The sequence below is a fragment of the Benincasa hispida genome, chromosome 1 (genome assembly GCF_009727055.1).
Source record: "Benincasa hispida cultivar B227 chromosome 1, ASM972705v1, whole genome shotgun sequence".
Lineage (NCBI taxonomy): Eukaryota > Viridiplantae > Streptophyta > Magnoliopsida > Cucurbitales > Cucurbitaceae > Benincasa > Benincasa hispida.
This window is the reverse complement of record NC_052349.1, coordinates 18,708,579-18,722,573: the sequence shown is the minus strand read 5'-3', so window position 1 is coordinate 18,722,573 and position 13,995 is coordinate 18,708,579. Positions and strand designations below refer to the sequence as shown.

The 13,995-nt window shown below is 30.8% G+C and overlaps 2 protein-coding genes across 3 annotated transcripts; one reads left to right on the top strand and one right to left on the bottom strand.

Moving 5' to 3' along the window:
• The first annotated feature begins 2,657 nt into the window (after positions 1-2,657).
• Positions 2,658-9,028, top strand: LOC120072980 (bidirectional sugar transporter SWEET16). 2 transcript variants are annotated; one of them, XM_039025535.1, is made up of 6 exons: positions 2,658-2,803; positions 2,886-2,922; positions 3,003-3,213; positions 3,298-3,459; positions 6,518-6,637; positions 8,653-9,028. In XM_039025535.1, the coding sequence occupies exons 1-6, from the start codon at positions 2,734-2,736 to the stop codon at positions 8,827-8,829; spliced, it is 777 nt and encodes a 258-aa protein (XP_038881463.1). In that variant the 5' UTR covers positions 2,658-2,733; the 3' UTR covers positions 8,830-9,028. The 2 variants fall into 2 exon arrangements, with proteins under 2 accessions (XP_038881463.1, XP_038881469.1); XM_039025541.1 differs by having other exon boundaries at positions 2,691-2,803; positions 2,878-2,922.
• Positions 9,029-11,212: 2,184 nt separating this feature from the next.
• LOC120070272 (uncharacterized protein DDB_G0271670) lies at positions 11,213-12,842 on the bottom strand. Its single transcript, XM_039022168.1, has one exon. The coding sequence runs from the start codon at positions 12,672-12,674 to the stop codon at positions 11,490-11,492; it is 1,185 nt and encodes a 394-aa protein (XP_038878096.1). The 5' UTR covers positions 12,675-12,842; the 3' UTR covers positions 11,213-11,489.
• Positions 12,843-13,995: the final 1,153 nt, after the last annotated feature.

Here is a 13,995-nt window from a genome sequence, read left to right as displayed (position 1 = left end):
CGAGATGCTTTCGTACCTAAAAAATATGTGAGTGGTGATTGTGGTATGTTCACATATAAATTTTTTAAATATGTTGTAACTAAGTCCAAAATAGACACCTTAACACAAGATAGAAAAACATATTTTCATAGACAATATGCCATTCAAATTTGGGCAAATAGAGCATTGTTTTAAACTTTTTTGTAGTTAATGGTTTAAGTGATGAATGAAAATTTATAGTTGGCTTAAATTGTTTTTGCATGTTATGTAAAACATGCAACATATGTTTGTAAACTTCTATGTAATTAATGGTTCAAGTAATAAATGAAACTTTATAGTTGGCTTATTTTTTTTTAATTAATTCAAACCATCATGCAAAGTACACTTAATTTTCGGCCGGACTCATGCAACTAGGCACCAATTTACGGCTGGACTCATGCAAAATATCATAAAAAAAAAAAACACATATCTCGGCCGGACCCATGCAACTAGGCGCCAATTTTCGACTAGGCTCATGTAAAATATTATCAAAATAACACATTCCTGGTCAAGCCCATGCAACTAGGTGCCAATTCTCGACCTGGCTCATACAAATTATCATACACAAATCATCCAAAATCATTCATGACTTTGTAAATCCATCAAAATCTATAAAGATAATAGACATAATTTGTAATAAAAAATCCATACATCACTCGACAGTGTTAAAAGGTTGATTGCATGTCATTTTGTTGTAACCTCGTTACCCACATCTGAAATACCTGTGGACTTGACGAAATTCACCTACAGAAGGAAATCTTGTTTTTTGTGGACAACATACTGTTGGAACTCTTTTTGGAGGAAATGTTTCAACATCAACCAAGGTCGATAATTGCTTCCAAAATATCTTGCCTTAGCTGTTTTTTCAAAAATATCCAAAATATATTTATTCTTAAAATTAATTAATAAATTAGCTTTTAAGTGATGGATGCAGATTCCATGAAATGCTTCTGGGAAGACTGTGATAATTGTCTTTTTAATGCTAAGGTGTGTGTCTGACACAATAATCAAATCATGAACTTGCCCAATCGCACATCTTAATTGTTGAAAAAAACACACCCAAGATTTGTCAGTTTCTCCACCAGATATACTGAACGTGACTAGGTATATTTGATTATTTCCATCGACCTTAGTCGCAAGTAGACGTTAACCACTATACTTACCCTTTAAATGTGTTCCGTCTACAATTAAAATGGAGTGAATGTAGTTCAAAAATCTCCTAATGGAAGCATGAAGAGCCATGAAGACATGCTTGAAAGAGTTATGATTTTCAATTTTCAAGACTTTATCAAATTTAGGTAACTTTTTATAGGATTCTTCTGGTGACCCCCTAACAAGTACTAATGCTTCCTCCCTTGTCGTTCATGCCTTGTTGTAACTTAGACTCACATCATACTCTTGTTTTATATCCTTCACAATGTCCTTCGATCTATATTAATGACAAACATCTTCAAACTTCGACTTTATTAAATGTACGAGAACCCAACTAGAAGTTTATCTATGACTGTTAGTCAATATTTCATTTCTATATATGTGGACATGGTCGTACTTAAAGATCTCCATTTGCATTCTTCAGCTAAGCATATAACTCTATATAATGTTGTGGTTGACTTCTTCACCCTAAAATGAAAGTTGTCTCTAATTGTTAACATAAATAATTGCATCTTTAAATCCTTCTTAGATAAATATGTCACCAACTTCTACATCTTTAGAAGAATAAGACTGACTTGACATGATGAATGTGCTACTAGATGAATGTGACAAGTCACGACCCATTGCATGTAGAACATGAGACGAGCCTCCATAGTCTTGGATTGTTCGTTCTTTTGCATGAGGTATATGGTGAGTATTAATCTTGGGTTCCTCCCCATTATCCTTCTCTGTTCTCCAAGACCAATCATTAAAATATTGACTTTGGTCTACATCATCCTCTAAGTTATGAGTCGCCAAATTACCAGGTGACAAAGTAAGTGATGGGTTAAAATATGTGAGGAGAAATGGGCTATCTGACTCCGTCTTGCAATGTACTGGCCTAGATGTTGAAGGGATTTCTTCAATTCGTTAGATATATGAATTGTTTGGATGAAACCCTTGATTACTTGAACACTTTAGAAGTGTGAATACGTAAAGAAGTATTATTGAAACCTCTTTCTATGTGAGTAATGTGTGTAGATCTTCATTATTCCGAATTACAAATGCAGGGTATTGGATCTCAATTGAAGTATACATCTTATAACAAATTATACTCAACTGAATTTATATCACTTATCCTATAAACTTCGGTCAGGAATTCATTAAACGTCGTTCCAACCTCAATGTCAAACCCCTCGCAACTCTCCTCCATCATAATCTTTTTCTCTTTCATCCCAAACGCCACCGAAACAAATCCAAACACGAGGTATTTTCTACAATATATAACAAAAATGTATTAATGTATTTAAGAAAAAGTAAAATAAAAAATAAAACTAAAAAGAAAAAACTTTACTTGATTGTCTACCCAATTGGGTACAACACTAGCCGGAAAAGAAAAAAAAAACTTGTTTTTCAAAAAAGGTCAAAAATACAAAATCAAACTTCAAAGGAATCATTTTTGTCAATTTTCATTCAACTTTTGCATACAAAGTTTCAAAAATTACAATTAATAAAATAAAAGGCATGAGGGGCACAAGTATAACTTAATAAAGGTAGCTGAGCTTTAAACGTTCTCACCCGCAGATGCAACCAAATCATTTCTTCTTTCTCCAACAAACAATGGCGAAACTCAGCTTTTTCGTCGGCGTAATAGGTCAGCTTTCTCTTCCTCTCTTTCTCTTTTTCTCTCGTCCTTTATTCACAATCTGATCCAGTTTTCTGTCAAAGTTGAACAGGAAACGTTATCTCTGTCCTCATGTTCCTTTCTCCGGTGTAAGCTTCTCGACTTCGATATTATCTGGACTTAAATTGAGAGATTTTGTTTATGAACGGTGTTAATCGAATTATTGCAGCGGAACATTCCAGCGGATTATAAGGAATAAATCGACGGAGCAGTTCGAGAGTTTTCCGTATGTGTGCACATGGCTGAACTCCTCTCTATGGACTTACTACGGTATTATAAAGCCTGGTGCCTACCTAGTCGCCACTATCAATACATTCGGCGTCGTTGTACAGTCATTTTTCCTCGGCGTTTTCCTCATCTACGCACCTTCGGCAATGAAGGTATCAGTGATTGGTGAAATAATAATCTCTGCGTTTAGTACTCTGATCGGAAATGGGAGATAGATTAATGCGATTGATTTGCAGGTGAGGACGGGGATTCTGGTAGGGATTTTGGATATCGGAATGTTGACGGCGACGATTGCGGTGAGTGAATTGGCATTGGAAGGGGGAAAGCGTATTGGAGCTCTAGGGTTTGTTTGTGCGGGGTTGAATATCATGATGTACGCTTCGCCGCTCTCTGTCATGGTAAGAACGTGCTGCAACTTGGACCTCTCTTTCTCTCTGTCCTTTCAAGGACCGAGAAGCATCTTCTTCTTTCTTTTTTTCCTTTTTTCCTTTTTCCCTTTTCTCCCTCTCTCGTCTTAATTTTGGATAAGATTATAAAAAGTATAAATTGGATTTTTAAAAAATAGGCTAGTTATGAGTGCTAAGAATTTTTAAACCCAATTTAATGGTTCAAATTTCTTCCCCTAAAAGGTTTGTCCCCCAAATTAGATTGGATTGGATAGATAAAAGAAACTTATCCACCGTTTGGTTCATCAACTATTAAAGAGATTTATTGCCTCGTTATTCATGTTAATTCACATTTCTCCATTCGCTTAAATAACTCTTATTTTTAAAAAAATGAATTCAATTTAATTCAATCATAAAATATTTGATTTTGATTGATTATGCATTATTTGATTCATTTATTTATATTTTTGTTTTAAAAATAAGCAAATTATTAATTGTTTGAATTAATTTTTAAACATCATAAAATAAAATAAAAATAAATATATAAAGATATGATTGTATCATAGGTAAAAGAATATTTTTAAACTAATGATAAGTCTTAGTTGGTTAGGGTTATTTTAGGTGAACTAATGATCTAATCTCAATTCATAAAACTTTCATTTTATTGAACAAAATTTAATTCCTTAGGATTGGGTCGTTGGATTTTACGGACACCCTCCAAAAAGATACTCTAAATTTTAGAAGTTTTAATAATATATTTTTAATTGAAGTTTAAAAATACTCTTTGTTATGAATATAGAGATAGAACCCTTTAAATTTTTTTTCAAAATATTTTTGAAACTTTATCGTTGAAAATTTGAAATTTCAGGAATTTTATGAACAAAATACGAGTTATTTTATGAGCATTTTCTATAACTAAACCTTATGTTAATTTTATATAATTTATAAGATTTTCTTATATCAAAATACATCTAAATATTCCTCAATTTCAACCAGAGGAGAGTCGAGAAGCACACATATAAAAGAGCCCGAGAATCATCTAATATTTTTTTCTTTTTTTGGAAGAGTATCATCTAATAATTGAAAAGCACTGTTATTGATATTTATGTATTTGTGTATATATATATACACTATTAATAAAAATCCAGTGGCTCCCAATTTTCAGATACGAAACGAAATTATTATAGAGTAGGTATTGGTAGGACCCAGCGTGTTGTCGTTGGCAGTATATTATACGGTATGATTTGTCTTTCCCACAAAATTAAATACTCCAAAACCCCCCTCACGTCACGTCACATCACGTCCACCATTTTTTAGATTATTTTTCATTTATTTTCTTTTTCCTTTTTAAATTTCACACGGTTTTAATTTTTAAATCTTAAACTGAAAGTCAAATGATGGTTCATACTTGAAATCACAAAATTATATGTGATTACTTAGTATTTTTCACGCGATGGGACTTTTTATTTTTAATTCTCACGCGCCACGTCTAAGCACTTTTGTAGTCTATTTTAATCACTGCTTTTAATTTTTCCTTCTTTTTGCTTTTCTTTTTTTTTTTTTTTTTTTTTTTATCTACTAACCAATCATTTTTGTTTTTTTAGCATCAATAATTATGTTTCTGAAAAGCTAAAAAAGTTCTATACAATAATTATCAAGTAAAAGTATTTATTATTAGGGTTGTTCAAATGATCCGACACCTGAATAATTTGGACTATCAAACTCGGACTATAAGAATTAAGTTGGATTATTTTGCTTTTAGGTTGTGTTGGATTATTTTGTTTTTGGGTTGAGTTGAATATTTTCTATTTTTCTTGGATTGAATTGGGTTGGGTCTAGGGTTGAATAAATAAAAAAAAATAGGTTGACCTAACCGCAAACCTCGATTACATATATGTTAATAAATATATATATTATATATATATATATAATATATATATTATTTTTAGAACTTATGAATTTTTTAATTCTTTATGTTTTTCTCTAAGGATGTTTGTTTCTGTATAAAGTTTATATAGATATTATAGATATTTGATACGTAAGAATTTAGTTATATGAGATATTAGTTATTAGATATGTGTTATAGATAAATTTAAGTATTTTAAATTAATAAGAAAAAATAATATTAATCCGACAACCCAACCTAACCCATTCCAAATTTTGAGGGTTGGGTTGGGTTGAAGACCATGTGTTGGGTCATTTGGATACCAATCTAAATTTTTGGATTTGTTAAAAAAAACCATCACAACCCAACCCAATCCAATCTATGTACACCTCTATTTATTATATAAATTAAATAAACAACTAGAGAAGTTAGAAAGAGATGCTAGAGAGCTAAATTTTTTTAAAAAAATATTAACGAGTAAATTAAAAAAGACAATTTAAATTATACAAAATTCCTTTGAATTATGAAGTAGGTTTCATATTTCAATTATGCCTTTAAATTTTTATTTTAAAATATATACTTCTTAAAATAAAAGATGAAAGTTGACACGATATATAAAAAATCAAAAAGCACACGTGGTATTATTTACAACATATAAGAGATTAAAATCATTGATACCGTTTTTTTATCTCAAAAGATATTAAAATTATTTATGTAATTATTATTATTATTATTATTTTGTCATCAACCGTCACATCAATTACAATAATAATGTCATTACATATGCTTTACACATTAGTTATTTGTATTAATTTTCATTTTATATTAAGGAAAAGTAATAGTCAAGAACACAATTCAAAATTTAAGAATAAAAATGAAAAGATGTTGAATGAGGACATATCCAATGTCACACTAAAGGAAATGTAGGGTACGGTTTATAGATTGGGCTCAACTTGGCCCATCTGGTTTAGTTTTTGACCAAGATGATTCGGGTTGACTTATTGATTATATAGTCATTTGGACATAGGCATCACATCAATTATATAATTTTGTGTTTTATTTATTTTTATTAGAAAAATACATATTTAATCAAACAATAATTACTTATTTATTTTATTTTTTATCGTTACAAATAGAAAAATAGTTGTAATTAACTGATTAAAATACAAATTTCTTTATGTGCAGAAAACGGTGATAAAGAGCCGGAGTGTGGAGTACATGCCTTTCATGCTATCACTTTTCTTTTTTCTAAATGGAGGAATTTGGACTTTCTATGCTTTTCTCGTTCATGATTGGTTTCTTGCGGTAAGTTCTTTAATTTAATCTTCATTAAACTAAAATAATCTAACGTTTAATCATGCATAGCAATCAACTTGTGAAACCATTTCAATATTTATTAGGTCTGTTCTTTCTTGATTAGTGAAATTTATAGGTACGCTTTTAATCCAAACTTTGTTTAGAAATAAGTTTACAATAATTATATACGTGTGTGTTTAGTTCAAATATTAGAATTTATGACATTTTCATTTTAAATTATAATGTCATAAATATTCGAGCTAATATATATCCAAATTTAATGAAATTAGTTTGAAAATATTAAATGTACTCTAGAATTTTACTCAAATTTCACATAAAAATGCTATGGTAAATCTGGCCTCCATAGTTTCTAAAAATTAGTTCATATGGTTTATAATTAGATTTTTTTTCACTATGATTTGATAAAATCCTTCATAAATAGTCTTTACCGTAAGAACTATTTATGAATATTTATCAAATCATAGGGACTATTTATGAGTTTTTATCAAACAATTGGGATTAAATTCTAACTTTTGAAATTATAGGACTAAATTATAACTTTTTCTAACTTATAGAGACCAAATTTGTAATTTAACTTTATTTATTTTGAGAAGAAGAAAATATGTCTATGATTTAAAAAATAAAATAAAATTAAAGTTTACCCTCAAGTAAATTCCATCGATGGATATCTATTTGTATCCTAAAAATTAAAATTTATCTGTTGTACTTTAAACTTGGATAAATATTATAATATTTACGTTAACTTGAATAAATGTTGTAACTCCTACCTTTAAATAGTTTCATTATTAAAAGTATACATATTTTCATGTGCATTTTATGAATAAAGTATTTATCAGATACCAAAATCAATTGTATTTAAAGGAAAAATAGTATTAGAGTTAGTTTTGTTAATACATATTTTCATGTGCATTTTATGAATAAAGTATTTATCAGATACCAAAATCAATTGTATTTAAAGGAAAAATAGTATTAGAGTTAGTTTTGTCTCAAATTTGTGAGTCAAATATTGTGCCCAATAAAGCTTACTTTTTGGTGGAGAACTTTTTAGGGTAAAATAACTTTTTGGTCTTTAGATTTTGGGTGTAGTTTTTATCTAGTCCCTAGATTTTTAAATGTTACACATTTAGTTCTTAAGTTTTGAATTTTGTTTCAATTTAATCCTTAAGTTTCAAAATGTTAAAATTTTACCTTTGAGATTTGGGTTTCGTTTCAATTTGGTTCTTAGGTTTCAAGATTTTACATTTTTAACCTCAATTTTCCATTAAATACTCACTTTCAATCATTGACGTCAATTTCTATTAATTAATTAAAAATGTGAAATTTTGAATTTAATTTTCAAAGTGTTAAAAATAGTGAAATTTAATTAACTATAATTCTTTTAACATATTTTAATTTATCAACATAAATTAATACTAAAAACGGAAAATGAATATTTAGTGAATAAATGAGTTTAAAAGTGTAAATCTTAAAACATAGAGACCAAATTGAAACAAAACTCAAATGTCAATGGTAAGATTGTAACATTTTGAAACTTATGGACTATATTGAAACCAAACTAAAAAATCTAAGGACTAAATGTGTAACATTTTGAAACATAGAGACTGAATAGAAATTATATCTAAAATCTAAAGACTAAAAAGGTATATTTTTTTAAATTTTTTATTTCCTATTTTATTATGAGTTAACTTTTATAGATTCAATTAGTATAGAAATAGTGGAAATTGAAATGAAGGTAAAGTAATTATATCTGCAAATATTTATTTAATGAAATTGAAAGTTTAGAGAGAAAAGGATACAAGTTATTACATTATTAGGCTTTAAAAAATAGAAATTATTTATAAAAACAAAAACCATATCCAAGTGAGTGTGACTGCTGGAATGATATTCAAAATCCACTTATATTCAATATAAACCTTTATTTAATACATTAAAAAAAAAATATATATATATATAGTTTATTGTTTATCTTTTATAGAATAATAATTGAAAAATGGTTCATGCAGGTACCAAATGGAATGGGTTTAGGGTTGGGATTGACACAACTTTTGCTGTATGCAATTTACAGAAATGCCAAAAGGCCATTAAACACTTCAATAATCACTTCACAACATCAACAACAAAATTCCCAAACCCAACCCCTCATTTCTTCTTCACATCCAGATCCACAACCACAACCCTAAATTTTCAACATTCCTTCAATATATATATATATTTATATAATTTCTTTAATTTTTTTTTTTATCTTTATTATTTTTAAAGAATTTGAGTGTGTTTTACTTTTATACATAATGTAAGAGTTTGATGACTCTAAAGTCATAGAATGTATGCAATTCGAGTTGTGGTTCTGGAGTTAATTATATTTCATACCTTTTCTTTAAATGATTTGTTTTTTTTTTAAAATTTTATTTTGAAGTGTAAAAAAATCGTAGTCCATGTGTTTTATTTCATATGTATTTGTATGATTAATCACCTGAACTATTTGTACTGGTTCAATTTATAAAAGCCACTTTGTATATAGGGGATTAACTTTTCACGTTATAATTCATTAATAAAACAAACATAATAATAATAATAATAATAATAAGTGACTTAATTAAATTATATATATCAGGAAATAGAGATTATCATTTATAGTACATGTTCATTCTTTTTAAAATGAGAACTTTGTTCGTTTCTCCCAACTTATCATTTTGAGCTTTAGAAAAATACCACAATGGTGTTGATTAGTGAACCACTTTAATTACTAGATGTTTTACAATTTACTTAACATACATAACATATGTTATACATCTAAAATTTTATGCCATTCACGAGAAAAATTATATTTAATATGGATATAAAATTATAAATATATATTCCTTCCATAGTAAATCAAACATCTCACCACTGTAAATATGAATATATTTATATAATCATATCTTCGAGTAGGGGTGAAAGAGTGAATCAAAAAACCGTTTAAATCACCTAAATCAAAACAAAAATTAGTATTCAGTATATTTATTTATTTATAATTATTTACGATTATGACCCTAGGGTTTAGAATAGTGCATTATATAAACTCTCTAACCCTAAAGGTGTCATTTGATGTAATTTTTGAAAAACATTCTCCCTAATAATACTGTTCTTGTAGCTAACACAACCACGTATATTTGTGTGTCAATCTTCTCTATTTCTATATTTCTTTTTGTGTTCTTTAATTATCGATTTCGTAACAAGATGAATTAGGCAGTGAACTTTGGATAGCAATAGTGGAGCATTGAAACAAACCGGAGCCGACCGATAATGATATGATAAGAAGAAATCAATGTTTTTCTCAAGTAAAATGTGTGGTTTGTTGGTGCAACAAGAACTTAGTAATCTTCAATGTCGGTGATTGAATCTTGTGAAGCTCCCTACCGCACAATATTATTGTTAAAATTCAATGCTAATCTAGAGCCCATACCCAATAATTCTCGCAGCCCACTCCCAATTAGGCCTTTGCCACACACATTCGGTACACCTAGACTTGACCGCTAATAATCAACCAATCTCCCATCCAACAGATCAGATCGTTGATCCAGATGGGCGGGCGGCTGGACTTTCTTCGAGGGACTATTTTTCTCATCTAAATTTAGCCTATAGAGGATGGAGTCCATAATAGAGCCCAGCCCAGCAAGTCCTCGAGATCCTCTTATTTGAATACTGTGCAGCATGTGATGCACGTGACCATGGGAATCTCTATACCTCTATTACTAACTACCATTCTATTATAATTTTATAACAACACATCAAACAGCAAATTTCTCTATTTTTTATAATCAACTTTTAATTTTTAACCAATTAACAAACACTATTTAGCCAACTAAACATATCTATAGATCCAATTTTTATGTTCTCTTCTTTCTTTACTAAGCTAGATCCAATTTTTATGTTCTCACTAGACACCTCATAATGTTAACAAAACAACCAACATTATTCTATGTTTTACTAATTTAAATAAATCACTCCCATCAAGACTAACTTAAACAATAAATATTATTTTTTTTCTTCTTCTAAAAGTTCGAGGTTAGATTATAGTAAACTCTATCTACAAAAAGAAATTAATATAACATATTATATTTTTTTATATATCACTTAAATAAATATATATGTAGCGAAGTGTAAAGGTTAACAATATATTAGAGAGAAATGGTGAAATCAAATAGATAGTAATATATATTTTTTATTATTATTATTATTAATTTGAGTGGTATTTCTTCTTCATGTCTACTACTATTTTTCTTTTACTTACTTATGAAGAATTATGTAATAATTATTTGATTAATACATTGTTAGGATTTTGTAAGAGAATAAATTTATTTAGGTAATAGTGGATTTCTTTTAAGATAAAATTAAGTTTAAATAATTATAAATAAATCACGAAGGGTCCAAATGGAGATTGGATCACAAATACTTATGCCTATAATAAATCTAAATTAATGGCATTTAATCTTCGATAATTAAGATATAAAGGCATATAATATGAAAAAGACATATAAACAAAAATTAAATAGTGAATTGGAAATAAGAAATCTATGTTATCGATTGATGACCAAAAAGAATTATTAAATTTGGTGGATATTTAGTACATGAAAAAAAAACAAAAATAACCGGACCCACCGGTCATGCCAAAATACACAAAGCAAGCAAGCAACATTGGGGAAAAGTCTGGACTCCCTAAACTTTCAATAACAACAACATGATTTACAATATCAATTTAAAATTTTAAAACGACATAAAATCAAATAAAAAGATAATTAATTTCATGATTAACATGTAAATTTAAATTACTGCGTCTTAGTTTCATATTTCAATTTTGTGTTCAGATTCTTACAGACAGCAATGAAGGAATGGCTTCCAAATTTGGAGTCGAATTTTTGTCCGATGATTCTCTTTTCCCTTCTGAGGATGAAGATGATGGTTTCGATAACGCTCTCATCGGACTTGCAAATGCCCAACCTCTGTTTTTGCTCCGCCCTTGCACGTACGGCGCCGGCGCAGTCATCGCCGGGAGTCTTCCCTCTTCGCCGGAGGATGATGATACCCAGTACGACGATGACGCTGAAGACGATGACGACGATGTCTGAATCATGAACCCGCCGAATATTCCGCCGCATTTCACTCGCTCTTTCAGGCAATCGCTGCCGTCCTGCAAGGTGGCCACGGCGGTGGGGTTTATTTTGGGTTTTCCCTCTCTGTGAGATTCCACTCTCCGTAGCGTACAGTCGCCGAAACCAGTGATTCTTTCGAACAAGTCGCCGGAGAAACTCCGGCTGCCGCACCCGACGGATCTGGATCTCGACACCTTCCGTTCGAACGAAGAGACTGAGGCAGAGGCTTGACTACTGTTTGGACTATCCTCAACACCGCCGTCGTCGTCCTCCGTCGTGCCGGTACCGGAGAAATCTTTCGACGTTTCCGCGCATTTTCCCTTCAACTTCTCCGACGCCGCGGCGGTCGGTAGCGACGCGATCTTCGAACTCTCCCGCAAACCCCCGTGATCGATTTTCCTCAATGAATGGGATTTAGTAGAAAGATCAAACAAAGACCAAATCCATCCTCTGTTTTTAGGGCTATAATCTTCACCATGGTAAGGATCCAGAAATTTCCCTCTAGCCGGAGTGGTAGTGGATTTAGACCGGCGAAAACCTACCTCCGGCTGGTTCTTCTTCTTCTTCTTCGACAGAAAGGGTATTCGAGTCCTTGCCGGTGCGGCGTGATAATCGTGGCAGTGACTTCCATTTTGGGGGCGAAATTGAACAGAGGAAGCAGCAGAGTGACGGACGGCGGCGAAATCGGATCTGAAAGAGGAAGAGGAAGAAGAAGAAGAAGAAGGAGGAGGAGGTGGAAGAGGAAGAGGGGAAGAAGAAGAGACTAATTTGCCGAGCTTCTCTTGAAGACATAAAGCGCAGATCCCTCCTTGGTTGCTCCGATAAGGATGGTAACTGCACTTCATGCCGTCGTCCATGTCGTCGTCATCGGCGGCGAGGTTGGGTATTTCGAGCATCGGCGGGAAGTGTAGAGAGAGAAATAGAAGAGAAAGAAGAGAAGACAAAAATGAAGTTCACAATAAAAATGGAGAGAGGAGGCAGAAGGATGAAGAAGACAGACTGTGCTTCGGTTTCCTCCCTCCCTAACCTTTTAATATATTTTGAGTTATACCTCAAAATCAATTACCAATAATAATAATAAAAAAAAAAACGTATTTAAGTATTTTTAAAGGTTGTTTTTAGATGTGGAGTTCTCAATATGGACACATACCTCTTCGCCTTCTATATTTGCATGTTTGACCTATGCATTCAACTCTACCTTACTAACCAAGTGGATGAACCACATTTTACCTCTAAGCTCCAGCCAAGGCCACATAGAAATAACACGGACAATTCTAATCAACAAATACAGATGTCTACCGGGTGAGACGGGAAAGGCTTTCTTGTCCCCCTTCCCTATTTCATTTTTCATCTTCGTGAAATTAAAGATTGGGGTGAGTATTTTCATAGAGAATTTATAAGGATCGGTTTCTCATGAAAAAAAATCTCTCTTTTTTTTTTAATTTATTCATTTTTTAAACTTTTAATTTTATTCTCAACTTTGATACAATTTTATATATTAAATGGATTTTTTTAATTAAAAAACACTATAAATTTCTTAATAAAAACAATAATATTTTGTATGTAAAGATATAATTTAAATATTTAATCTCATAACTCTTACAAATTAAAATTTAAATATTACAAGTTTAATCCTTCAACTTAAATATTATAACATTTATGATTTAAAAGTAATAAAGCCTTACATATTAAAAAGAAAAAAAAAAGTAATAAGTATAAAATCATTGATAAGAAAATCAGAAAAATCTAATTATTGAATCTACTAAAGTATTATAATGAATGGATGAATATATATATAATTTTTTCCACCGGGTGAAGTGGGGAATCGAAGCGGGGACGGAAAATGTAATCCATGTTTCCATCCCTGTTTAGTCAACGGGAAGAAACTTCTCTTTGTTCCCTTCCTTCATTTCCCATCTAATCGGGGATTCTCTACCTCTTTCGGGGCAGGTCCCCGTGGAGTCCCAACCCTGCAGGGTAAATGAACATCTTTCTACCAATAAATAAATATGCAGATATATGCAGTAAACACAAATAGAGAGCAAAACTCTCAATCTAAGATAAGCCTAAATAACAAAACACAATCTCCAACGAACGATTACTATTGATTACTAAGTGGACTTAGAGGACTAACTCTCAACGAAATTTTGTAGAGATACAAACAGTCTAACTAGAGGGCTAGACCTAAACCATCCCGAATAATTAAGTGAGAGAGAT